This window comes from Morone saxatilis, unplaced genomic scaffold (assembly GCF_004916995.1).
Source record: "Morone saxatilis isolate NCDOM2014 unplaced genomic scaffold, NCSU_SB_2.0 Contig7, whole genome shotgun sequence".
Classification (NCBI taxonomy): domain Eukaryota; kingdom Metazoa; phylum Chordata; class Actinopteri; family Moronidae; genus Morone; species Morone saxatilis.
Window position 1 is genome coordinate 2,582,585 of NW_023340246.1, and position 25,535 is coordinate 2,608,119.

Here is a 25,535-nt window from a genome sequence, read left to right on the forward strand (position 1 = left end):
GTGTGTGTGTGTATAAAAAAAGAGTGAAAAAAACTATTTCCCCCTAGTAGATCAATAAGGTATATCTTCTTCTTCTTCTTTGCTCAAGGATACTTCGACATACAGCAGGAGTATCTGGGGATCAAACCACCAACCTTCTGATTAGTGGACGACTTAGTCTACCTCCTGAGCCACAGGCTATTATTCCAGATTAGTTAGCTAGTGTTAACTAACGTTAGCCAAGTTCAGATGTGACTTTATGTAGCTTTTGTCTTTCAACCAGCTTCAAAATGTGGTAGTATTTTCAACATGGATGAGTCTAACACATAGCATACCTAAATACAGGAAAGGAGAAGTTGACTGAGGTTCAGACCGAGGCTCGCTCAACTGTCATTGGAGCACAGAGCAATAACGGATTTAGGAAGGGTCAATTCCAGCTCGTAAAGTATTAGTTTGGGACTTGCAGCTTTCTGCAGCTCTCTGGAATGCAGTAGAACTTTTTATAAAAAGAGAATTGTGGGATATAATTTATAGGTATCCTGCATCGTCAAGGATGGAGTTGACTTCTTTGATAGCGTCCAACATGTGGGCGACAGGTGAGGATTCTAATTTCTGTCTGCTCAGGCTGACACTGATTGTTCGGCTCCATGATAAAACCAGCGTCCGCTCGCCAACACTCTGTCCTCCCACCAGCCTCCATTAAGATCAACAGGGTGATGTTGACAGCACAGCGCCATGCCTCCATGTCTCCCCTGCTCTCTGGCTGGCCCCCTGACATCAGTGTGATAGGAGCCGTTATTCCTTCTGACCGAGAAAGAGACACATTGTTTGTGTGATTCATCCACAGACCAAGCTACTGTGTCGGGCTATAAAAAAAGGTCCCTGCCTCCCAGGCCAGAGTGCTAATCAGTGAAAGGATGTCATCTGTGGAGAAAGCAGTGTGAAGTGAAAACCTTGGAGAGACTGATAAATTCAGCTCAGTTTGTTGTGCGAGTGCTTTTCTGTCTGCTCGTTCTTCTTCCAGACAGCATGTTTCATCTTATTGATCCACCAGTCCACCTTATAGTATATAAGTTGAATTCATTGCCTGCATTGAGGCTCTTTTGGCCTATTTGTGTTTTTATTTCTCCCGCCCATTATCACATTTTATTTCCTTTTTGTTTGATGTGATCTTCCACTGTCACGTCCAGTTAAGAGTTATGATCCAAATGGACCTTTACAGACACTCAACCTGTCTATCTGCTGTCTTTATATCAGCTGTAGTCCTGCTATCTTTTATATTATCTCTAGTAATGCGTTTTGTATCTTCTTACCATGTTCTTTCTACGATTGAAGTCAACCAGTTTCATCTAAACCAACCTTTTTTCTCATGTCATCCACAGATTATAGATAATGGGCTGTGTGCAATGCAAGGATAAGGAAGCAACCAAACTCACAGACGACCGAGACACCAGCATCTCACAGGGAGCGGGCTACCGCTATGGGGCTGACCCCACGCCACAGCACTACCCCAGCTTCGGGGTCACCGCCATCCCCAACTACAATAACTTCCACGCCCCCGTCGGACAGGGGATGACCGTCTTCGGAGGGGTCAGCACTTCATCTCACACCGGAACCCTTAGGACCCGTGGCGGGACAGGTAAGGGACACGTGATGTTCGCTCAGTTAGGAACAGTCATGATCAGAAGTGTGAAAATCATTCACAATCCAAATGTTATGCTTGTTTGCACTTTCTGCTCAAATATAAAATATGAAAAATAAACTTAAATTACATATACATATAAATACATATTTCTCCCCTTTTGTAGTCAGAAATAACCTGTTATTCAAATGCATTGTTAATAGTTTTTTATTATTTAAAGGAAGAAAATAGCTCTTTGGGGAAATACCAGAAATACTTGATAAGAGGAAGACTTTACTGTTTTTGCCAGATTTGATTGGGTGTATCAAAATAAGGTGCCCATCTATTTAGAGGAAATGTGTATGCTGGGAGAGACCACAAAATTCAGTTTAATTTCAGTTGGACCTGTACATATGCAACCCAGTGCAAACTTGATTGATAAATGGCAAACAGAGAATGATAATGAGGTTTATAAAAATAAATAGGGATTCTGCCTTTAGCACATCATTCCTGTTGTAATCAAATAATTCATGTATTTTCCAAAGCAAGTTAACAGGATGTATTCAGGCACAGCATCACCCGAGTTCCAACACACAGTCACTGTAGTTAAGTGTGTGAAACTGAAGAAAAACATAGATATTTTCTGCATATAGCACAACAAAGACTATTTGTTCCCAGCCGTGAGACGGACAACTAAAAAAAGCAGCTGAGACCCCTGTAGACCAGCCTTTATGACTTTAATATGGCTCAAATTAAGTAGGTGGACTGATGTGTTTTAAGGTGTTTTAAAGCAAAAGTATTCAGTCGATAACAGAGCACAAGAGAGCTTGAGAGAGAGAAGTTCAAATTGTTTCAAAAGTTTACTACCACTGAGGTGTCCTTGAGCAAGACCTTTGACCTTCCACTGTACCAGTGGAGCTGCTCAGTGGCTAGAGTGGTTCTAATACTGATACCAGCATACCGACACTGATACCAGTCTTGGAAATTCCTCTGACACTGCCTAAAATGCCATGTCGGGTATCACCAAGTACGCTTCTATGCACCGATCTGATATCATGTAATTTATTAGCCCCGAAATGGGACCCTGCTTCTTCCCAGCAGTTTTCCCGTTTGCCGTGAAGTCATGAACCACCATTCTCTGACTCTGACAAAAGGGTTTACCTGAGCCAAGTCATACAGCAATGATATGCAAAGGTCTTGTATCGGAATCTGAATCGGGATGTTAAAAATGGTATGTCTATCAGTGGCCAACAGATCAGACTGTGGTTGTATTGGTTTCCAGGTGTGAATGTTTGTTGACAGATAAAGAAAGCATTGCAGTGGAACTACCCTGAGAAAATAGTACGACAAAAAGTAGAACACTGTAGTTACCAAACAAATATAAACAGTCAAAGCCATCGATCAAGCCATTCGATATCAAGAGCTATGAGAGATAGCAAAAGCTAGGAGAGACACTTGGTATTTTGCAAAGAACACAGAAGGAGGAAGTGATTAATTTGAAGGGTACTTCTTAGAGCAATGTGTCTTTAATGTTTGTCAGAAGAAGGAAACTATCTGCAACACATTATTGAAGTGTGAAGGTCTTTTCTTTTTAATTCTCTCCCACACAGTTACGGCATTGAATGCACCCAGTGAAAGCTCACAGCTGCCCACACACATACACCTCCGTATGCAAAAGCACACCAACTCTTAGGGATTCTTTGTGCAGTTAAAGACTTCTTATGGCATCCCAAAATCCTGACAACCCTCACCTCACTGGCCCCCTGCTATAGCTCCACTGCCGACCCCACCCCGGCCCTGTCAGGAACGTCCGGCTGGCATTAGCGCGGGGCTTTGTGTGTCGGGCTCATTGTTTAGGTAGGGAATATTCCTACTCAGGATATCCTTTATGTTTGACTGAGCTTGGGCTGCTCTGCGGAGGAACTCAGCATTTCCACTCAACTTAGCAGGAGTCCTCTCCCTCAAAGTGTGGATTATTTTCTGCGTTGTATAATCTAAATCCACACAGTGGCAGAGGAGCAGAGAGGGGTTTAGCTTTTTAATTTTCTCCTGGTGGAGAAATTTGGACATAAGCCACCCCTGCCTCTCAAACCTCTGTTATAACACAGCTGCCTAGTTTGTTTGCCTAACAGCTGCAATCACCCCACTGCAGAGGAACTCAAATTGCAGTTGTCATCTGACATCTTATTGATTATCAGTTGATCTTTTGCTGATGTAAATGGAAATTCACAGCTAGTCCTGTGACCTTATGTAACTAATTGAGCAGGATCCCAGTAGACAACTCTAAAATGAGTCAATAAATTAGTTTATACCTAGCGCCCACCTCTGCTGACCTAATGGAATATTCGAACGGTGCAAACCACAGCTGTGATGCACTCGGGGCCTTGTTATGTCCTGAAGGTTAGAAAACCAGAGTGTTTTAATCGAACACTCTGTTTTCAACAGTCTGATCTCCTCTTTCTCTGTTTGTTGTCACATGAATAGCAGCAGGTCCTCTCTATCTGTAGTCCCATCAGCACGAGCCTCTTCATATCATCACTGTTCCCCAGAAAGCCTCAGCCTGGTGAAAGTGTCTAAAGTGAAATGACTGGAATAACTGCGATCAAGAGAGTTTAAGTGGACTTTGAAGAAGTGCCCATTCAACTTCCATTTGTCAAACACTCAGAGGCATGAAGCAGCTTAACAGCCACGGTCACCTCAGGACCGAGCAAAACAGTTTCAGTGTTGTTTTTGTCTCATCTCGTCACTCGTGTGCTCTGTTTGAAACAAGGCAAATCAAACTAACCTAAGATAGTGAGATAGATGGGCATATAAACCTCTAAAAGGATTGTGTTTATTACATACTTTTTATTATTTTGACCTGAGAGATCTAAGATCTTGGAATACAGATTGTTAAAAGTCTAATTTTGAAAGAAATGCAAGCAGTCAGACAGGTTGGAAACAAACCCAGAGCAGACCTTGGATATAGTAGTTTTGACAAAATAATATTGATTCAAGGTCTACTAATTTGCTTTAACCAGAGCTTTTAGTAGTCTTCCTCTCTGATTACTCTCTGGTACTATTGTTTAATATCCCTACATCTTTATGCTGTCATTTCTTTTAGCTAGTTTATGCACTGTTGTTATACATGGCAAACATCCCAATATCTTGAAAATCTTGACATCCCTCATAAAACCGTCACAAAAAACTTAAGCCTCCTACCACCTTATTTGTAATTTTATTCACAGATTTACAGCTCAAATCAATGGATGCCATTGATGGCACTTTACAGACCATTTGTAAACGGTACCATATGCTACATATGCCAAGTTTGATTCATTTAAATCAATGTGCTCATGTGCCGTGACTCCTGCCTGACCACCATGAATGAGTGGTGAAGCCAATCCACAAGTGCTTTGAGGTTCAGTTCCTGTAAAGAATCCTTCTCGAGAAAACTCAGACTGTATTGAAGTCAGTGGGAGAATTAATACAAATATAAAGTACAGTACATGATTTCTAATGTTTTCCATGCTGTCGGTTTAAATGCTTGAAATAGCGTTGATTGTCAGTGTGTTTACTTTGTTGTAGTGGTTTCTGATTGCTTCGAACCACCTCACCTCCACTATGTCGACCACATAAAACATTTCTGAATTCAGTATGACAAGATGGCATTCAACAGTAATCCAGAATCCAAGCTTCAGAAAGCCTCTTTGAAAACATACATAGCATGAGCACCCATGGAGCTTAAGCGCCACTTGCCTAACCCTTAATGTAAATACTTTTTAATTAAAAAGTCATTTTTTGTCACCCTATTGCTAATTTAGTCTAAAAAGTATACAGGATGGACATAATTTCCACTGACTGATGAAGCCTCATTCACTTAGAGCTGTATTTAGTGCATTCAAAAGCGTTACATAACCTCTTGTAACCCACTGTAGTTTCACACTTTGCTGGTTTTTACAACTTTCCACAACAACTCTCTTGCTGTAGTGTGAAAATCTTTTTCTTATCACTAGAGAGGCCACAGCATGAGGGAGGTTGTTGATATCTGCTTCATGGAAATTGGGCATAAACCTCAAGCTACATTGAGGTTTTTGGCACGAAAAGTGTGCAAAAACATTTTTCAATGTCTTGTTGCAAACAAACACTGGCTATTCTATTTCCTCCACTGTGATTCTCCCAGTCTTGTACATCAGTAGCTTTGTTGGTGAGATAATGCTGGAATGGCTGATACGTTTTTTTTTTCAGGCCACTGGTCCTTATCTAGAAGTTTTAGGCTGTCGGAAGGGGGTCAAACTGGACTAAGGCAGCCCATATCCCAGCGTCTGTCGCTGGACAGTTCAATGTCAAAGCAGTTCATGGCTGCCCTCTAAGGCTGGATTTTACATGCGGTTCAGATGGTAGATTTGCTTCAGACAGGCAGAAAGACTTGCATGAAAGGGCAATGTTGCACCTTTCCAAAGCCACTGAAATGTTTAGCTATGATTTAGCTGGTCAACCAGTAGAGAGCTCTATAATTCAATTACAGATGGAGTTCCTAAACTACTATACAACCTTGTCACCCCAATTAAAAGTAAGCAAGAATGAATGATCTATCCAGTGTAAGTTTACATTTTGCATTAATTTAATTGAAGCAGTATTGAAATCAGACCTGGATGAACTGCTTCAGTTGGGTCCCAGGACACATACCTATGACTTTATTTTTTTGCCATGTCTCCAAATCATGAACTGTCTTGTTATATTTGTCAGCCATTTGCCAATTTTATATTCACGTTCTACCAAACACACCTAAAAGGGAAGTTTAACACTGTTTTTCTCCACCTCACAGTTTCATTTGTATTGTTAACCTCCTGCTGCGATCTGTTAACACATCCTTAAATTAGCCTAAATGCCTTTATCACGTTTGCTACAGGTAAGCAATAAACAGGAGTGAGAAAATATTCCTGTGAGAAAAGTGCTACTGTTCTTTTTTTGTTCCTCGGATGAGGGTAATATTAGTTGGATTAGTGGAGGGAGATGAGGGAGAAGGGATAAGACTCAGCAGGGAGAAGGTGACTTCAGCTACTTTGTGGAAAGAATTGAGATTCTGCAAAGTTTATTCTGCCATTATGGTGCCAATTCTACCACAAGAAAGCTGTAGTGGCAAATAATTACAGAGGGCGAAGGTTAACAATACTACAAGGCAAATGAAGTTTAATATGCTTGAAAGTAACTAGTTTGTAAGACCACATTTAAAGGCTGGCGTGAATGACCATACTCGAATGCCAAACAAAAAGCATGCTGTTAGCCTCCTCATTTCCCTCACTGAATTCTCAGTCTTTTGCTGGTCTTTGTATACTTGACACAGTGAATTGTGCAAATGGGCAGTCGTCAAAGGCATTTGTTGTGTTGCACTCATTTGTACACACAAAAAGTTAAGAAAGTAGTCCTGTAAAGGATTGAAAAATAGAGCTTGAAAGGAAAATTCAGATTTTGCCTACTACAACTCCAACTGGGCAGCCACTGAATGGGGCTTTCAGATGCTGTTAGATGACCCAACAAGCACTCTGTGTAAAGCATGCTGACATCTTAAACATCTACAGTGACGCTAGCGGCCTGTACTTGCAGGTAGAACAATGCTTTAAGCTAATGCACGTTCTACAAACTACTTCTGTTCGAGCAAGCCCCAACTTTAACATGTTCACAGTGAATATGCTAAAAGGCTGTAGCCTGGTAACCAGACAGATCTGTAAACTCATGTTTTATTTGCTCTGGCAGAAGCGTCTGGCCAACCTCCCATTCAGACAGATTTCCACCAGTCCTGTATCTGGTCAGGCCAATCGCAACGTTAATCTAATATGGGGTCAGTTTGATACGATGATGACTGTACAGAGGAGCACAACCTTATTGGCCGTTGAGACATTTTTGTGCACAACCAAGATGGATGCCACTGATAAACCGTCTTTGTTGAATTTGCTAACACATCCATATTTAACATAGTCTGGCAATGCCAGACTAAAGATGCTGATGTGTAGCATGTAATGTTTTTCGTTCACCATCTTGGTTTTCCATGTTAGCACTTTCTTATCATTAAATGAAGGTGCAGCTAAGCCTGATGGGAATGTGATTAGTTTTAGTTTCATCATGAACTAAAGTATTTGACAAATTCTAAACTGATGATGGCTCTATATGAAAAGTCAGGACATTACCTAAGTTGTGACAGTTCATCCTGGGGGGAGCATAGAAGTCTGTACCAAATTCCATGACAATCCATCTGATAGTTGTTAAGACATTTCACTCACAACCTAACATGTCAACCTCATGGTTCCACCAGCGGAAAAGTCAGAGTATCAACAAAGTCATTAGGATTGATCCTCCGAGATCTATGAATATCTGTACCAAATTACGTCCCAATCCATCATGTTGAGATATTTCACTGGATAATTAAAAGGTTTGACATGCTGATTGCACCAGATAGAAATAAAACCAAGGTTATGATGTTTTATTCTTTGGGGACCATGAATGTTTGTACAAAATGCAACTGTACCAAATCTATAAAATACAATGGGAGATAATAATAAAATAAGTGTGTAAATCTCACAACATTTCTAGTAATAGGTTTCATTATTGGGAAGCACCTTTTAAATATCCTTTGCTTCCTGGGTGGCCTGTTTCCATTTAATTTGATCATCAATGACCACCTGTAAAAGTTATGTAAGTCAGTCAATCATTAAATGAGTTATGTAAGTCAGTCATGGTGAATTAAATTCACCATGACTGACTTAAATTCCAGCCAGCCATTGCTTCCTATTTACTCAGTGCGCTGCAGCTGTCAGTGCCTCTCCAGTTAAACATGATTCTGAGCTTAATTTTCTCTTGCTAATCTGCCCAGCGCTGACACTGTGTTTTCACCCCTCCTGCAGGAGTCACCCTCTTTGTGGCACTTTATGACTACGAGGCGCGGACAGAAGACGACCTCAGCTTCAGGAAAGGAGAAAGGTTCCAGATTATCAACAGCACGTAAGTTGCCACAGCTGCTTATCAGACTGCCTGCGCTCGGAAGGAATGCGAGTTTCCCATTTTATCACTGTCTTGGTGCTGGGAGGGGTGCAGACAGGGCGTCGGATTTCAGCTGAGGTAAAAGTGGCAGCTTGAACACGGAAAAGAAGTGTTTTGGTTTCATAATTTGGAGCAGGCTGGAGCCCAAAATAAGTCTGCTTTACTTCAGTTTGTGCAAGTATAAAATTATAGAAACATTTTACAGCTGTTACAACCAACCTGGCAGCCCCAACATTGACAACGGAATCATTTAACTTTATTTTTAGGCTTAAATGCAAAGAAAATAGTTTAAAAAAGCCAGAATTGGCAGCAACATTATACCGAGTACAATATACAAGAGTATAAAGCATTTGAAATGAGGCTAAAGTGGTGACTTGAACATGCAATTTGACAATCAGCAGTAAACACAGTTTATTTAGGGTTTACACAGGGTGGAGCCGGGTCTCCAGCCAGCAGTGATGAGTGCGGTGTTCCTCCAAGATTTCCCTCTGAGCTTGGACAGGAAGTGCCCTGTTACACCCACAGTGATGTTGGCTAGTCTTTCTTCCAGTCAGCGGAACTGCAGACGACCAGCATGTGTGTATGGAAGGAGAGGCATGATCGTTTGCCAGCTCTTAAACCATCCTGGCCTGAGCTTGCGGATGGTTTTCATTTTCTTTCTGTCTACACGAGGCTGTGTCTCAGGCTTTCTGGAGCGACCCTCAGCTGCCTCTCTGTTTGGGTTTCTGCAGTGGTGCATTGACATTTAAGGAGGCAGGGGGGCCCGCTGGGTCTGTGCTCTAACCCTATTCTCCTTTAGATTTCATTGTAATTAAGCTGCTGGGTGCATGTACCGTACAGTACTGCAGAGAGTGGGCAGGTTCAATGTGACCCCACTGTTTCATTAAGCTGATTACCTGTATGTAGCTGTCACTACACTGCTATGTCTCTGATTTCTGTGCCAACAGGTGAACACACAGCCAGTGGAGTGACAGTGTTATATGGCAGCCCTATTATTTAAAATCAATTTTGGATAACTAAGCATAAGACCTAGGTTTAGTTTCACAATGAATACATTTTTTTGTTCTTCAAGTGAAACAAAACTGAAATTATGAGGAATGCTTTTTATATCAGTATAGTAAGTAAGTTTTGTTAATACTTATTTTTGCTGACCATTTTCAAATACATTTTAAGCAGAGGTACTTGCACTAGTGTTCCAGACAGCGATTGTTTACTACTATATATTTCTGCATGGTATGAAAATCACTTGGAAGGCTATTGACACTTGCTTGAGTTGTATAATCAAATCAGAGCATTGTTGTTGCTTGATAATGCACAGTAAGTGCAGACTGATTGTAAAATCACAGTGTAGACGTGATGTTTTCTATGATGGATTACACAAGTACAATATAGTTTTTTATCTGTTTATAAATAAACTGTTTTCTTTTGAATATAAAATAGCTCCAAGTGCAAATTATAGGCTAAACTGTAAACCCATTTCTAACAAGTAACCACAGTCTACACAAAAGCAAAAATGTATATTATAATTACAAACTGAAAACTGTTAAGTCAAAATATAGATTAGATGATTTATGTAGAGGCTGTAAGGTAGTGCCTACGTATGGCCACAGGAACCGCCACCAATGAGACTTATGGGGTGAGAGTGCAAGGCTCGATGTCTGGGAGGTGAACACATGGTGGATATAGTATAGGCTGATGAAAAATCTACTAATACAAAAGAAGGAAATCATTATTCTTAAGTACATAGTTCAGGAAACATCATAGAAAATTATTAGGAAAAAAAGTATCTTTTTGGTGTTGGTGGGGTGTTTACAGGACATGACTGATTGACTGAGCATTTTGAAAATCCCAGCAATGGGTCTGTAGAGCAGCCTGTATGTAGCTTTATGGTACAGACACATAGAATCCAGCAAGGACGCATCTGAACACACCGGACTGCTGAATCCTATGGCTAAACAGCACACTAAAATATGTTTCTGAGAGCATTTGAGTGTATCCATCATTCACCGCGCAGCCAGATCTCCTGCTCTCCATAGAAAGTGAATAGGATCAAGTCAACGAATCCAGCGTGTCTGCACCATTAGAGGTTATATCCAGGGCAAAGCAGCACACAAAAGTAGTTATTATTATTAATAACTAATAATTATTATTATTGCAGCACTAGTGTTTGTATTAGTGGCTTTATTGATGCTTTGCTGTGCTTTCACACAAACATACAGTGTCTCAGATATAAAATGTTAATGCCATATGAGGCAGCTCCTAATGAATTATGAAAGCTCACTACTGTACATGGCTGCCTTTGGCCCTGCAAGGTCAGTCTTCCTCCTCACCACACCCAGCGAGCATCCTGTCTTACACATTCCACCACACACCTCGGCCCCTGCTGGGCCTCAGCCTGTAGCAGGAACACACTACCATTAGAGCCTAGACTCCCTCCTCTTCCTCCTGTCTTGTCCCTCTCCTCCTCCTCAGCAGGGGCCAGACAGTGCTGCATCTTCTCCCCTCCTCCCTCTCTCCTCTCCTCTCCACCTCCCTCTGACCGCCAACGCCTTTACTGCTTCTACCAGCCTCAAATATGGACCAGGGCTTCCTCAAGCCGGCCACACTGACCCCTGCTGGACAAAGGTGGTGAAAGCCGAAAATCCTGGTCTGCTCCTGCCTGGCTGGCAGGGAGTGACTGTCAGATGCTCACATGAAGCAGCACCACCAGAGATCCCAGCACCACTGCCTCAGCTGACAAGGCACTGTTGTCCCTTTTTTGTTTTGTGGTGGCATCCTCTAGGAAACAGGCCTCCATCCCTGAATGTTTATAAGACGCTGCATTCAGCTCAGGCTTTTTATAACCCACCATGAGTGTGTTATTGTGAAGCTTCGTCAGACATAATCAGGAAATAGCTCCTGTTTTTACAGAATGCTACAAGTCTACACTGTTAGTAAATTAAATTAGTATTATTCTGATTCCACTGCAGGCTATGAATAAACACACTGTGGTGTTGTGAATGGCTGCCTGTACTGTACAACTCTCAGTCAACGCGGTTGTGTTTAATTATTCCCTCATCAGCAGTCACCACGGGGAGAGAGGATTTGAATCCATTTGGAGACAGGAGGGAGGCTCTTTGTTTACTCTTGTTGTTGTTTTCTGTCTTTTTGCGGCAGAGCGGAGTTGGTTTAAGGGGGTTTGTTTCTGGAGACAAAAGAGGCAGCGGGACAGACTGGGGCCCACCCCGCCCCGCCTGTTTATGTCTCTCCAGCTCCACACAAACACACATACCAACACATCTGAACACCACACAAACACTGCATACTTTTCTCTCTCAGAAGGCAGATTGTTGAGACTCCATCTTTCCCTCCTCCTCCCCCCCGAGGGATCCTCCATGAACAAAGAGAAGCAGGCCGGTTTCTGGCTGGGATGTCGTCCCGAGGCGATCCCCCCATCATGGCTTTATTCAGCATAAATGAAGGACCAGCAACGCCTCTCCTCCCCCTCCTTTCCCTGTCTCTTTAGCATCTCTCTCACACACACAAATACACACCCAAAGACCTTCCCTCCTGGTGTGTGAGCGATGTGATAAAAACAAGCACCGGGTGGTACAGTGTGTCAGAGAGACATTGTCAAATCGCAGGGGTGAGGGGAAGGAAATGTACATGTGTGATTGTGTGTTCATGTGAAAACATTTCTAACCATGGAAAACCACTACTGCTAGCTGTCCCTTAAGGATATAAATGTGTGTGAAGAAGAGAGTGAAGGAATGACGGCGAAAGGAAAGGGGGAAAGGAAATGATGGAGAAGTAGAGATAAATGAGGGGAGAGTGTCTGTACTGTAGGAGTGTAATAGAACATAAGTGTAGAAAACTTAGAGCTTGTCTTCTGCCTTATCTACTTCTACTTTAGTTAAAGGGTGCCATTTATTATGCATTCTACTTGTCAACAAATCCCATGAAAAGAACCAAACCAATAATGTGTAAGTCCATCTCTCAATACTCCACCCTACCTGTGGCACTCAGACGAAGCCCGAAGTTGCTACTGAGGAAGGTGATTTTTAAAAATGGGTCACAAATGGTTTTTATTTTTAAAAAGTGTTCCTAAACTATCTGACCACTGTAGTGCTGCGCAAACTGGAGCAAATAGTGCATTTGTTGGGCACTCTTCTCATTGGTGGATTAATACAAATTTGGTGCTCTAGTGAATACCGTAAAACTTCAGTTAATTGCCCAGGCTTTTATCTGCTTCAGTCACTGCATTTGATACTTTGGTGCTCATGGTTAATGTTGGAACTGTGGAGAATCTAACTGATCTCACAATGTGTAGCATGTCCATATTGGCAAAAGTTTAAACATTTGTGTTCGTGTAGGCAATCTAAGCAGCTTAGAGCTCGCTCAGGCAGGCGACCCGGTGGGCTTTAAGAAGTTTTATGCATCCAGAGAACTTCTATAAAATCCAGACATCTAATTGAGACCTGTGTTTATCTGTCAAAACATGTAGATGCACCAGGCTAGTAAAGGGGACCAAGAAATGGCAATGTAAATGTCAAAAAAGTATATATCACAAGAACATTTTTACATTTAGCTCAGGTGGAAAATCTGGTATATTGATATACTCAAAATTCATAAGTGCATTCATTTGTGTTTTCTTTTGCTAAACCTTTTGGAAATTAGTTTAAAATTTGTAATAAATATGCCTCTAATGTCAAAATAAATGACAGCGTGTGTTCATGGTAATGAAGGGAAGGTGTCAGGTGCAAAAGTGTGGCTCAGTGATGTTTTTAGACAGCGTATTTAATTGTTTTTGGAGGAATACAGTATATCAGGCAGTTGCTGTTTGCAGGATCAGTTCATTGTTGGTTTTGGTTATTTCACTGGATTTAATAGAAGTCAAAAAAATAAACTTGAATGTTCTCCTCAATTTCTCATGGACTTCCAACAACTCAGATCATGGAAGTCAGTAAACTGGCCTTGTGTATGTTAAGGGCAACTGTGGGAATAAAGACCTTCCCGAGTCACATGCCTCAGTCGCCTCAGTCGCAGTACTATGGGCTTCTGTGGGTGTACAAATTGACACACAAGGGAAACCCTTGCTCAGATTGTTGGGGACACACACTAAAACCTGCTGTTTACAGTCCACCTTTAAGTTTTGTCCCCTCTCAAACCACAGATGGTTGACAAATTAAAGGAAAAACCTTAAAAATGGAGAAACATTAAAAATATCTGATGATTGCTATTTATTTCTCCAGTAGAGTTGTGGAGACTTGGATAATCTATACCAAGGAGTACTGAAGCTGTTCTGGAGGTTCATGTGGACCAACACCTTACTGAGAGTTACTCATATTGACTTTTACTTTACACAATCTGTGCAACATGGCTGTGCTGGAGATATCTCTAGGTGGCGTCATACCCTTTTAAATGTGAGCAGTTATTGACAGGAGCAAAACAAACACCAAATAACGTATCAGACTGAAAGTGTTTTATGATTGATTTCTCCTCTAAGTTGGCTGATTGTCAGACTGCCATTTTGGATGCCCCCCCTATATAGGAATTCACAGTCAGCCACTAAACTTTTCAATTCTTTTAAAATTCTGTCAAATATCAACCTTCTGACAGATCACAAATGAATTTCCAAGCGTTATGTATTTCTCATGCTTATGTTTTTGTTGCAACTCAAACAGTCCCTAGTACCTCAAATGAACGTGGCCAAATAAATGGAAAATGAAATAAAAGGCAGAGAAGATGAAATATAAGAAATGTTAAGGTAGGCAGGAATATGGAAGATGAGTGGACAGATGAAAGAGTATGGATGGGCCCAAAGAGAGCTGGAGGGTAGTGAGAAAGAGCTGCACAGAGGACATCAGAGGAAGACACTAATGGCTGTGCAGGCGTCCAGGAGGGGACATCTTTAAGGACTCTTCTCCCTCCCTGCCCTTTTTCTGACTTTCTAGACATTTAGTTTTTCAAAGCGGCTAAACTTTAATTCATGTATCACTACCATCACACATCAGCAACTGAGTGCAGAGGCTGCAAAAATGGTGCCAACAATGTAGGAAAAGTAGAAAAGTAGAAAAAACACTTGAGCTGTATGCTTTCTTTCCACAAACAAGATCAATCTTGCATGTGTATTTTAAATACTGAGCTGGTGTCAGGGTGTGGTTAGCCTAGCTTAGCATAAAGACTGGAAGCAGGGAAGGAAAAACTAGCCTCTGGCCAAATTAAAAAATAAATGACATAGACATAGCTGGCCTGTCAATACTTATAAGCCAATACAAGTCCATTAAACATAAGAGCATGTCATTTTGGAGGGAGCTAAATGTTAGAGCTAACATCTCTCTTGTTGAACACTACACGCAGCTTTTGTTAGCTTACAAACACTTACAGCAAATGGCTTTCCCTTTAAAACCAGAACTTTTGGTGTTTTTCTGTACAAGTTAAACAAACAAGATATGCCTTGCTACATTTTAAGGACATTTAGAGTTCATGTTGATAGGTGCTGTCCCCTTTCTTGTTTTTGTTTTTCACTTTTGATCAAGTGAGGCTAGCTGCTTACACTAAACTAAGCTAACCACGTCCTGACTGCAGCTCAGCATTTACCACACAGACATGAGAATGATATCAATCTTCAAACTGAATTTTTGTCATTTAAAATGTATAGAGCTTCAATAATCATATGCAATATTTATTTTGAGCAGACTTTTGGTGCTGCAGCCAGTTGTGCATGTTTTCTGTTAATATTTTGTATCAAAAGGTAGTTGCAAGTATTGCCAGACCATGTATGTCTATGTCATCTATTTATCTTAGAAGGGGCAGGTAGTATGAGATTTATTTTTTTTAATCCTGCTACCTTTCAATATTGTTTTTGTTGTTGATGTGACCACCTGAAAAAAAAGCTTAGCTCATACAGTGTAAACATGTGTTTATAAATTTTTAGTATGCATGGCTGCAGGGCTAAACAGACCCTAAACTGCCTCTCTACAGCCACATGTTGCCCTCTGTTTTACTGATCCTGTATGTTTTCCACATGGACAGTATTAATAGTGAGAAAGTCAAACTAAAGCTGTGCTTTGATGTTCAGTGGCATAGAGCATGTCAGCTGGGATGAAATTAAGTGTATTAATGTGCCTCTTCTGTTTCTCTCTCTCTCTCTCTCTCTCTCTCTCTCCCCCTCTCCTTCAGTGAAGGCGACTGGTGGGATGCTCGCTCACTTACCACCGGTGGCAGCGGCTACATTCCCAGTAATTACGTGGCTCCAGTGGATTCCATCCAGGCTGAGGAGTAAGTAGCGCGCGTGTGTGTGTGTATGTGTGTGTGTGTGTGTGTGTGTGTGCTCCTCAGAGACCCACAGCATATAGGTCCAGGAGTAGTGGCTATCATCTAGAACACAGTCTGAAGTAGCTTAAGATTAGTGGACGCGAGGCCACACATGTACAGACTTAACATACTGAGAAACAAATTTCAGGAGAAAAAGTCTTCCTCATTCCTCAGTTTCTACTCTCCCTGCAGGGCGGATGTTTCTACTGGCCTCATAAAATGACATTTATGTAACACCATGAGGAGATGCTTTTACAATTTGAAATGCCAGACTGTGTTGGTGGGGGATTTGTTATTACAGTTCATTGAGTGCATACACTTTTAGCATTAACATGTATACACTCCTAAACCACTAAGTTTCCCTCTGACATATGCTGAATGGGAATGAATAAGAAAATACAAAGTAGTCAGTCTTCCTCATCCTGTGTGTGTAGTTTCTGAATAAAGATTTGTTCAGTTCACTCAGACAGAATATTGTTATGAGCCCACTGGAGCATGCTGGGATTAAAAACAGAGAGGTAGGCTCAGTGTAGTTTCAGTCAATGTGAGAACCACTTTCAAAAGTAAGGTTTAACTGTAACCTCTACCATACTGTTGGTCTTTGGTTTTGGTTGCAGTTTCTTGAGAAACATATCTGCTGGACTTCTACATCCCCCCGCTATGAATTAAAAGTAGAAAATTGTATTTTTTACAGGTTTAGAAACTGTCACTAATGCATGTCTTATGCACTGATCTAAAGGCAGGCCTTAAACTAGTCACAGTCCATATGACATGCTAGTTACTGTCTTAGAGTCAATATGCTAATATACAAACTAATAGGCATGGTCTATTTACAGCAAAGCTCAAAGTGTAAAGCCCCACTAGCACTCCCTAGTGGTTACCAGGCTAGTTACATCCCACATGGGGCGAAAAATGTAAATTTGTCCTGAGGGTGGCGCTGAAGTCCCGGTTTTGTTGACAAAAATAGCGTTAAAATCAAGAAGGTCTTGCAACCCCCTGTGAAGCTTTGACGACCACTATTTGGGAAGTAGCGCTCTAGATTACTTGAGGGAAAAGTCACAAGGTCAATATAAGGATTTATTTTCAGGGCACCAACAAAATCCGACATACACTACGGAAACACTCCAGACCTTGGAAGTATAATAAATTTGCCTTACGACAAAAGAGAGAATGGAGTGAGAGTAGGAGGAGTTGCTGCAGTGAATCTTCTTCTGACTCTGAGTTGACATGTTTTCTCCTGGAATTGCAGCTGGTACTTTGGTAAACTGGGCCGTAAGGATGCAGAGAGGCAGCTGCTGTCCACCGGCAACCCTCGAGGAACCTATCTCATCCGGGAGAGTGAAACCACAAAGGGTAAAACCACAGACACACTCACGCTATCAATCTGTGTGACTATAAGTGTAAGTGTGGGTGTGTTTATGCTATACCAGATTCACTACCTCTGGGGGTAAACACTCCCATCAGCCTGAAAGTGTTATTACTGTGGAATATTTCGAGCTAATGCTGTGACCATGGGCTAGAACGTGTTAAGTCTACCTAATTAGTATGCTAAAGATTGCAGTGTGATTGGTTGTACACATGAGATTTATATTTGTATTTAAAGAATTAGTGTTGGGCGCCCGGTTAGCTCAGTGAGTAGAGCTGGCGACCCATGTACCAAGGCTTAGTCCTTGCTGCCAGCGGCCCAGATTCGAATCCGACTGCCGGCCCTTTTGCCTGCATGTCATCCCCTATCTCTGCCCCCATTTCCTGTCTGTCTCCAGCTGTCCTATCAGATAAAGGCATAAAAAAGACGAAGAAAATATACTTAAAAAAAAAAAAAGAATTAGTGTTAAAGTAACTACTTTCTTAAAACAGTCAACGTTTCACACAGGAATCAAACCCTCGTCTCCTGTGTGAAAGTGTTGTTTTACCCATCCACCCACTTAAGGTACTTATTTTAACCCAGACCATCTTTTCCTAAACCTAATCAAACTGTGATCATTTCACAATGTTAACTACGTAATTTATTTAACTTACCTCGTGTCACATAGGTAACATTTCTTAACTTCCATCCCGTACCTAACATTTTTTAACTCACATGAGATGAGGTACGTCACGTTTCTTAACTTACGTCATGTACTGAACGTTTCTTAGCATGTTCTCAGCTGCCGTGTTCTTCTCAACAGACATTACCTCGATTATCTGCGCTTGGATATTTCCCACATGATTTTTGTGAACCTTTTGTAAACAAATTGTTTCTATATTAGTTTTAAGAAGTATTTGAAGCAAGCTCTTAATGCTTGATCAGATTCTTAGTCTTGTTCACTTTTTCTTGGATCAAATGTTTCCTGATTTAAATCATAATTTTCTTGATAATCATCAATCATTGGTTTTGTGTAGACAAGCTCTTGATGTTCAATGACTGAACTGAATTGTGTCTCCCCCAGGTGCCTTTTCCTTGTCCATACGGGACTGGGACGATGTGAAAGGTGACCATGTCAAGCATTATAAGATCCGCAAGCTGGACAGCGGCGGCTATTACATCACCACCAGGGCTCAGTTTGACACACTGCAGCAGCTGGTTCAGCACTACTCAGGTATAAAAACATTTAGACTGCTGTTTATTTAGATGTGAATTGTTGGAACATATTCTGATTAACTTCAGGACGTTTTCTGGTTTATTTTATGACATTCTGTTTCTTGGGGGGGATTTATTCCGGGTAATAGTAGTACATATTGTAGTTAATGTATTCTCGTTCACTTTAGGAAGTGTCCTCGTTATGTTTAGGAACTATTCTAATTATTTTAAGATACATTCTGGACATAAGCTGAGCAGCAAATACAGACATAAAGAACATGTAAATGTGAGCCAGCTTTACACTAGTCTTGAACATTTAAAGGCCTTCATTACCCAGGAATTAGGTGACATCATGTCTGTTAAGTATTTGCAGGTTTTGCAACTTGTTCTTAAACTCTGACCATTACAAAATTTCCCAGACGCAAAGCCTCTAAATATGTGATCTATATTTATGATTTACACAGAGTTATTGCCTAGTGCAGTGTAAGACCTACAGCACTGACAGAATATGGTATATAAATTAGCCTGAAAACCACAGAGGCTGCTCCTCAGCGGTCTGGCTGCAAAATGGCACGGGTTAAAAATATCTGAAGGATTGCACTGCCCCTGTCCATTAAAAAAGGAAACAGACAGATGTTGCCATAGAGAGATTTGTTATGATGGAGAGCGTTGACACTGTGGCCCCATTTGCACAAGCCCAGATTGCAAAGTCGAAAGTCATCTCTTCTGTCCAGTGTCCATTTCCTTGAATTGATCCAGAATGCATTAAGCAGACGCTGTTACACTATAATTGCATCTGGTCTGCCAGCACATTTTCACATACAGGAATAAAGGGTGGCACTTACCATGAGGCACAAATACAAAGAAATGGGAAGCCACTGTGTGTCGAACGAGTTGCATTTGCTACTGTTACATGCCTCAGTTAATTTAGATTCACATTCATTTTTAATGCGGCTCTACTTCGCAGTGAACAAGAAACATGATGTCTTAGCTCGACTAGAAAGGCACTTTGTTAGCACTCTTCCTGAGTGGACGGAGACAGGGAGTGTGTGTAAGCGTTACAGTTTGCATCACTGTGAGCTCATCTCAATGTGTGTGTGGAGCTTTTTCCTCCTGGCTGTGAGCGCTGTCAGGAGAGGACCGCTGCATCTGTGCCGCTGACGCACATATTTGATAATCAGATTTACAGGATGAGACAGTGATTATTGTCCTTAGTTGTACTCGTCCATTCTGTTTTTCTCTACGTCTCGTTAAGTTTGTCCTCATTTGGTGCTCTCTCTGTGTCCAGGAGTAACAATGATATATGAGTCTGTGCTCTAATTCTTACATTTGTTCCCTCCCACTGAGAAAAGGATATTTTTTCTGTCATGCTCTAATTGGCACATTGAGATATTGATGTTTAAGCCCTAAAATCAACACCATGGATTTTCTCTGTGTTTGTGTCGTGGCACATTACTGTCCCTCTACGTTTTATCACCACTCTCGATGACGTATGGCGCCGCCAACACATCTTTGCAAATAACCTTGAGTCTTTTCAGGGCTTGTGCTTTTATTGCTTTCTGCTTTCTCTATTTTTCATGTCTTTAAAGAGCTAAAGAGCAGGTCTGGCGTCATATAATGCAGCTATTCCTCAGACGCAACTGAAAAGATGAGAAAAGAACGACACAGGGCCTTAAGAGTCTGCCCGGCTGCAAATATGAATGCCTTTCATATTTTAAATTAGACTATGTAATGTTTAAAAGAACAAAAAGGCCATTCTTCCTCTTACAAATAAAAAGTTAAAGTCAAAGTAAAACTTTGGATAGGTATTGATCTGACTTTAACGCTCTTCACTGAATATGCTTCTGTTAAAACCACATTTCTGCCAGTAGAAGAATATAGAGCAAATGTTGAGGTATAATTATTTTTAAATATTTTAAATGTTTTTAATTTTACTTTTCAATTCAGTTACTTTCCAGAGTGGGTTTGCTCATTTCAATGTAGTTTTTATTGCTTAAAAATGTTTAGTTTTATTAGTTTCAGTGTTAGTTTTAGTTTAGTTTAATAATAATATGGGGTGTATTTGTCAGGGGAAAAAATTCTGAATTTCAGAATTAGTATTATGGTATATAGATAAACATATGCACCAACGCCTCCTCATGCTTGTTGTTCTGACAAGTTTGACTAAACTGACAAAGACTAAAACTAACATTTCCTGTATATTTTTATTTTATTTTGTTTTGTAAGTACATAAAGTCATTTCAATTTTTGTTGTTTTCTAAAGTCTAGTTTTTATTTTCATTTCAGTTAACTACAATGTTCTTTCACAACTAGTTTTAATTTTAAGTTTAGTTTTAGTTAACTATAATAACCTTGGTTGTAAGTCGAGAAACGATAAGATAATGAGTCAATAAGTGCCATCTTTTTCACTTTTCCCAATGCAGTCCTCTACTTAGCCACTATGTATTAAACGTACATGTGATTATTATAAAACTTTTCAAATGATGCAGATAGCAGGTGCTGGTGAAAACTGATGCAGTCTATGTGTTGCTTTCAGCCCATTCACTCACATTGTCCCCAGGTTGGATCAGTGACCTTTTTAAAGTACCACTTGGCGACGCCAAAGTTAAAAAATGAAAACAGCTCAGGTTTGGTTGCCATGTCAGAAATTGTCGTAAGAATTGTCATAGTGACTTTTGATTCAAAATGTTTTTTATGAAGAAACCAAAACTCAATGTCAGATGTCAAATCTATTCTAATTCTATAAGTTAAATCAATTTCTCTGACTGTAAAAACACAAAAGTTGAGCACTGACAGATTCTTCTTTTACAATAAACTTCCATCTGGGAGTCATTGTTTGAACTTATTAACTCTGATCAAAGCCCAAAATTCATCATTTGCAGCTGCCACGCTTTTCTAGGAAACAGACTGTTCTGATGTGTGCTGTGTAGATACGGTCCACATATTGACAGGTTTTATGACAACCAGCAGAGTGAACACGGAGCTGTATTGATGCATGAGTGGAGCAGCTGAGGCAGCAGCCAGGCGACCCAGATGGGCTTTGATGGCTGAGTTGCAGGTTGAACACTCCCACTGTGAGAGACACAGGCCTTTATCTTTACGTCTTTACTGCCCCGTGCAAACAACATGGGGGCCTTATCACTAGCAGCGGAGAGGAAAGGGGGTCACTTTGTCCCTGCAGTATTAGGAGGGTGGTGGTAGTGGTGGTGGTAGGGGAGGTTCTCACTAGATATCAGCATGGAAGTACCAACGGAATATCTGCCCTAATCCACTGGCTTAATCAATCACAGGCAAACATGAGAGCTTCCTCCAGAGTAAAAGCAAGAGATGTTTGATTTCACAGGATGACATGGTGTGGTCAGCCTAAGTGACAGCCATACACAGCCAACAGAGAGGGTGGAAATGAAAGCAGCTGGAGTACCACTCCGTTGCCTAAAACAACAACGGTCGTTAATGCCTCTCATGGTGCATAAAGTCCCTGAGCTCAATCTTTACGTGTAACCACAACTGTAGATGTACATTTCCCAGATGAGTGACTGACAGCCGGAGCTATCTCTTTACATAAATTACAGTCATTATCGTAAAGTACAGGCCATTAGCCAAAGTGAGCCATAACATAGATAGAGCTTATACTTTTTCTATGACCTGCACTCATACTGCTGCTTTGGTACTCTAGCTTTTGCAGCAGCATTAATACTTTTCCTGTGTCTTCATTCAGCAAGACAGGGCCACAGCAAAAATATCTATACATATACCAATACAGTGAATAATATTGTTAAAATATAATATAATAATAATATAAAATACTGTTACCCAACTAGAAAAAACTTCTGGCTACATTTACTTGAGGCAGTAGTATTGAGGAGCATACCCATTAATAACATTGTACATATGATGCAGTTTCTTTGGTGTCGCCTCTCAATAAGGTGGAGGGGAATTTCCCATAGAGTAGGGCCTACCTGCCTAACAAAAGCCATTATCAGGGTTATTTTTGTAGACTTGACAAGGCTCCACCAGTGCTGCAGAACACAATATAATAGTGTTTTCACAGGTTGCGTAGCAATTTCCACAACTTGCAGACTGATGTCGATGTGTGAAATCAGTGGATTTCCTCTTTAAGGTGAGACAGTACCTCTATCTCACTGGCTCCTGCAGATTAACTCCTAGTAGCATTTTATTTGTGCTGAGATGGATGACCTGGCAGCACTCTTGTTTATTGGATGATCAGTGAGGATAATGGAGAACACATTTGGACTGATGGAACCCCTGACCTGGAAACAGACTGTGCGCCATCCAGGAAGTGATTTCCAGCTTTCCTGTTTACTCTGCTCTTTGTTTTCCAGTTGTTGTGTTGCTTTGAGCCTCTCCTGCAGATCGCTCTGCTAACTCTCTGTACATCTCTCTCTCTATGCTCTTATTCGTGCATTGCTGCGCGGCGCGTGCAGACCGAGCCGCCGGGCTCTGCTGTCGCTTGGTGGTTCCCTGCCACAAAGGGATGCCCCGCCTCGCCGACCTGTCTGTCAAAACCAAAGACGTGTGGGAAATCCCGCGGGAGTCGCTGCAGCTCATCAAGCGTCTTGGGAACGGGCAGTTTGGGGAGGTCTGGATGGGTACGGATCCAGTCGCCTCCAGAAAAAGGGGGCCACGTGCAAGGGGGCCACACTGAGCCAGCAGAGACACCAGGCTGACTTCAAAACACAAGCAAATAATCTGGCCTGGGAGGGGATAAATGAGAAAATGGGGCAGGAAATTTTTGATAATTCTCAGTTTGGGGCTTTTGCCAGGGAAATAGTTGTGTTTTCTGAGCCCTGCCTCCCAAAATCATCTGGAAAAACATCCAATGTGTCAGGAGACTCTGTTCTCACAGTCTGAAGATGGCTCTCTTCCACGTCCCTCATTGCATGTTCCTCTCCCCGGTAGTTAACCCTGTGTGCCTTGCCTTCCCTCCCCCTGTAGAGAGTGCGGATGGTTTGTGCTTTAATTTAACGGGCGTGTGTGTGAACTACATCCCTGACACTGTGGGCTTGAGTCATGATGCCTGGGAGATCAGCAGAGAAGCACTTGAGTTGGAAGTAAAGCTGGGGACAGGATGTTTTGCTGATGTGTTTTACGGTAAGGAACCCCACCCCATAGTATTTTTTTATTATTTTTTTTTTTTTCCCTTGAGCCACCCAGGAAATAAATATGAAGATTTTCCTCTATCCTTTTCCCTGCATTCTTAAATGCACCAAGAAACCATTTGCAATTGTGTTTCTTAATCGGAGATGAAATGGTATGTTATTCCTCTCTAGCATTGCCGTAGGATTTTTGTGTTTGTATTATAACACATAATCCATTATAATTTTTCAAAATATTTTTCACAAAGTAAAACTCTGAAAAATAATTTCCTATTCTTAAATGCTAATTTCTTTGCTATTATTTGCTGCAATTAATTTAGTATGCTCTGCAGTATTGGACTCCAAAATGGTGTAATATTAGACATATGTTTCAAGTATATTGATTAAAAAATCATAATAGAATAAAATACTTTAGTTGTGTGTAGCTGATTAGCTATTCAGCTAAAGCACTTTGAAACAGCTTATATGCCTGCAAATATCCGCATTGGTCAGTTTAGATGCTAAATGGCCCACAGGCCTGCAAGCCAAAAGAGCATTTCTTCTGTATCGTCTCAGACTTTAACAGTAATGATTTTTGACTGAGTTTTTAAAAATTTAAAAGATAAATGATTTGCTTATAGATATATGATTTGTTTCTCAATGTTTAGCTTTTTCGACTTCCATACTGTACATGAGGTTATGCGTTCTTATCATATTCCAGCTGGTCAGATACTTATGATAGGGCCTCTCCCAGATGACACCCAGCCTCTGGGATCCTATTACCTCACAACCCAGCAGGTGACCATCACCCGCTTCGGTCCCAACTCCCAAAATGTGCACAGCTGCATCACCAAAGAAGCCTACTCTGATTTATGAGCTTACTCTTAAATGAAACCCCCAAACCCAGCAAACCCATGTAGAACAACCGTTAGCTGATAGGCTCTGTCTTCCCTTTGGGTCACTACTAATATTCCTGCATCCATTACTGTCACAGAATGAGATAAATGGAGTACTACTTTATTGGAGTGATTACAGTGATCCATATCTTATTATGCATGCTCTGACACAGTAGCTAGAGGCAGAGCACATGGTGGCATAGCCATGTTGTGTGACAGTAACTGTCATGCAACCAGTGAGGAGCTTACAGGCTTGCTTTTGTTAATCATCCTACAAAGGATTATCTGCTCCCGTGTTGGCGTATTGTGGCTCTCAAAGCCCTGCTGGATCCCTCTCCTGGCTTTTAAAAGCCATTTCAAATCAAGGTCCATTCTAAATCTCGTACCCATTTAATTATCCTTCAGCACAACCTCCGTGCATGAGAATTACAGAGCAGCTGATCTCATAGAGTCTCCCAATCTCATTCTGTGTTGCATGTTTACCACAATGTCATTTTAAAGCAAGACTTGTCCCCCTGTTTTTGACTGCAGTCGACTCTCAGCCTCCAATCATCTCCTCAGGTTAGACGGTCGGGTCGTCAAGTCTGCCTTTGAGATGATGTGATTTGAATATGAATCGTTGTTCCTCTGTACTGATGCCAGCTTGTGTGTGCGTGTGCCAGGAACGTGGAACGGCACCACTAAGGTGGCGGTGAAGACTCTGAAGCCTGGCACCATGTCTCCCGAGTCTTTCTTGGAGGAGGCTCAGATCATGAAGAAACTCCGCCATGACAAGCTGGTGCAGCTCTACGCCGTGGTGTCTGAGGAACCCATTTACATCGTCACAGAGTACATGGGCAAAGGTACATGAACACAAACATATATACAGTATATGGATACAGCCCCACTGGGTCAACTTCTGCAAGGAATTTATAGCGACCTGAACCTGGCACGTTCCGGCACCTTTAAGACCCAGCTCGACTGGTTCCAACTAGTACTGCTGAATTAGAGATCCTAACCTGACTTGGGACCAGAAGCCATATTTTTGCTACGTCATCCAATACTGATGGTTAGCTCACCAGGCTAATGCA

At 41.3% G+C, this 25,535-nt stretch overlaps 1 protein-coding gene across 4 annotated transcripts in view; it reads left to right on the top strand.

The window, feature by feature from the left end:
• fynb (FYN proto-oncogene, Src family tyrosine kinase b) overlaps window positions 1–25,535 on the top strand; it is a 79,198-nt gene that overhangs the window by 39,420 nt on the left and 14,243 nt on the right. For 2 of the 4 annotated variants that reach the window (XM_035678546.1, XM_035678547.1), the window contains 7 exons: window positions 1,362–1,618; window positions 8,482–8,578; window positions 15,779–15,877; window positions 17,163–17,266; window positions 18,343–18,492; window positions 22,919–23,083; window positions 25,128–25,307. In XM_035678546.1, the coding sequence (XP_035534439.1) occupies window positions 1,372–1,618; window positions 8,482–8,578; window positions 15,779–15,877; window positions 17,163–17,266; window positions 18,343–18,492; window positions 22,919–23,083; window positions 25,128–25,307 (1,042 nt within the window). In that variant the 5' untranslated portion in view covers window positions 1,362–1,371. Of the gene's footprint in view, window positions 1–1,361; window positions 1,619–8,481; window positions 8,579–15,778; window positions 15,878–17,162; window positions 17,267–18,342; window positions 18,493–22,918; window positions 23,084–23,429; window positions 23,586–25,127; window positions 25,308–25,535 lie in introns of all 4 variants that reach the window. The other 2 variants (XM_035678549.1, XM_035678548.1) reach the window with 2 other exon arrangements.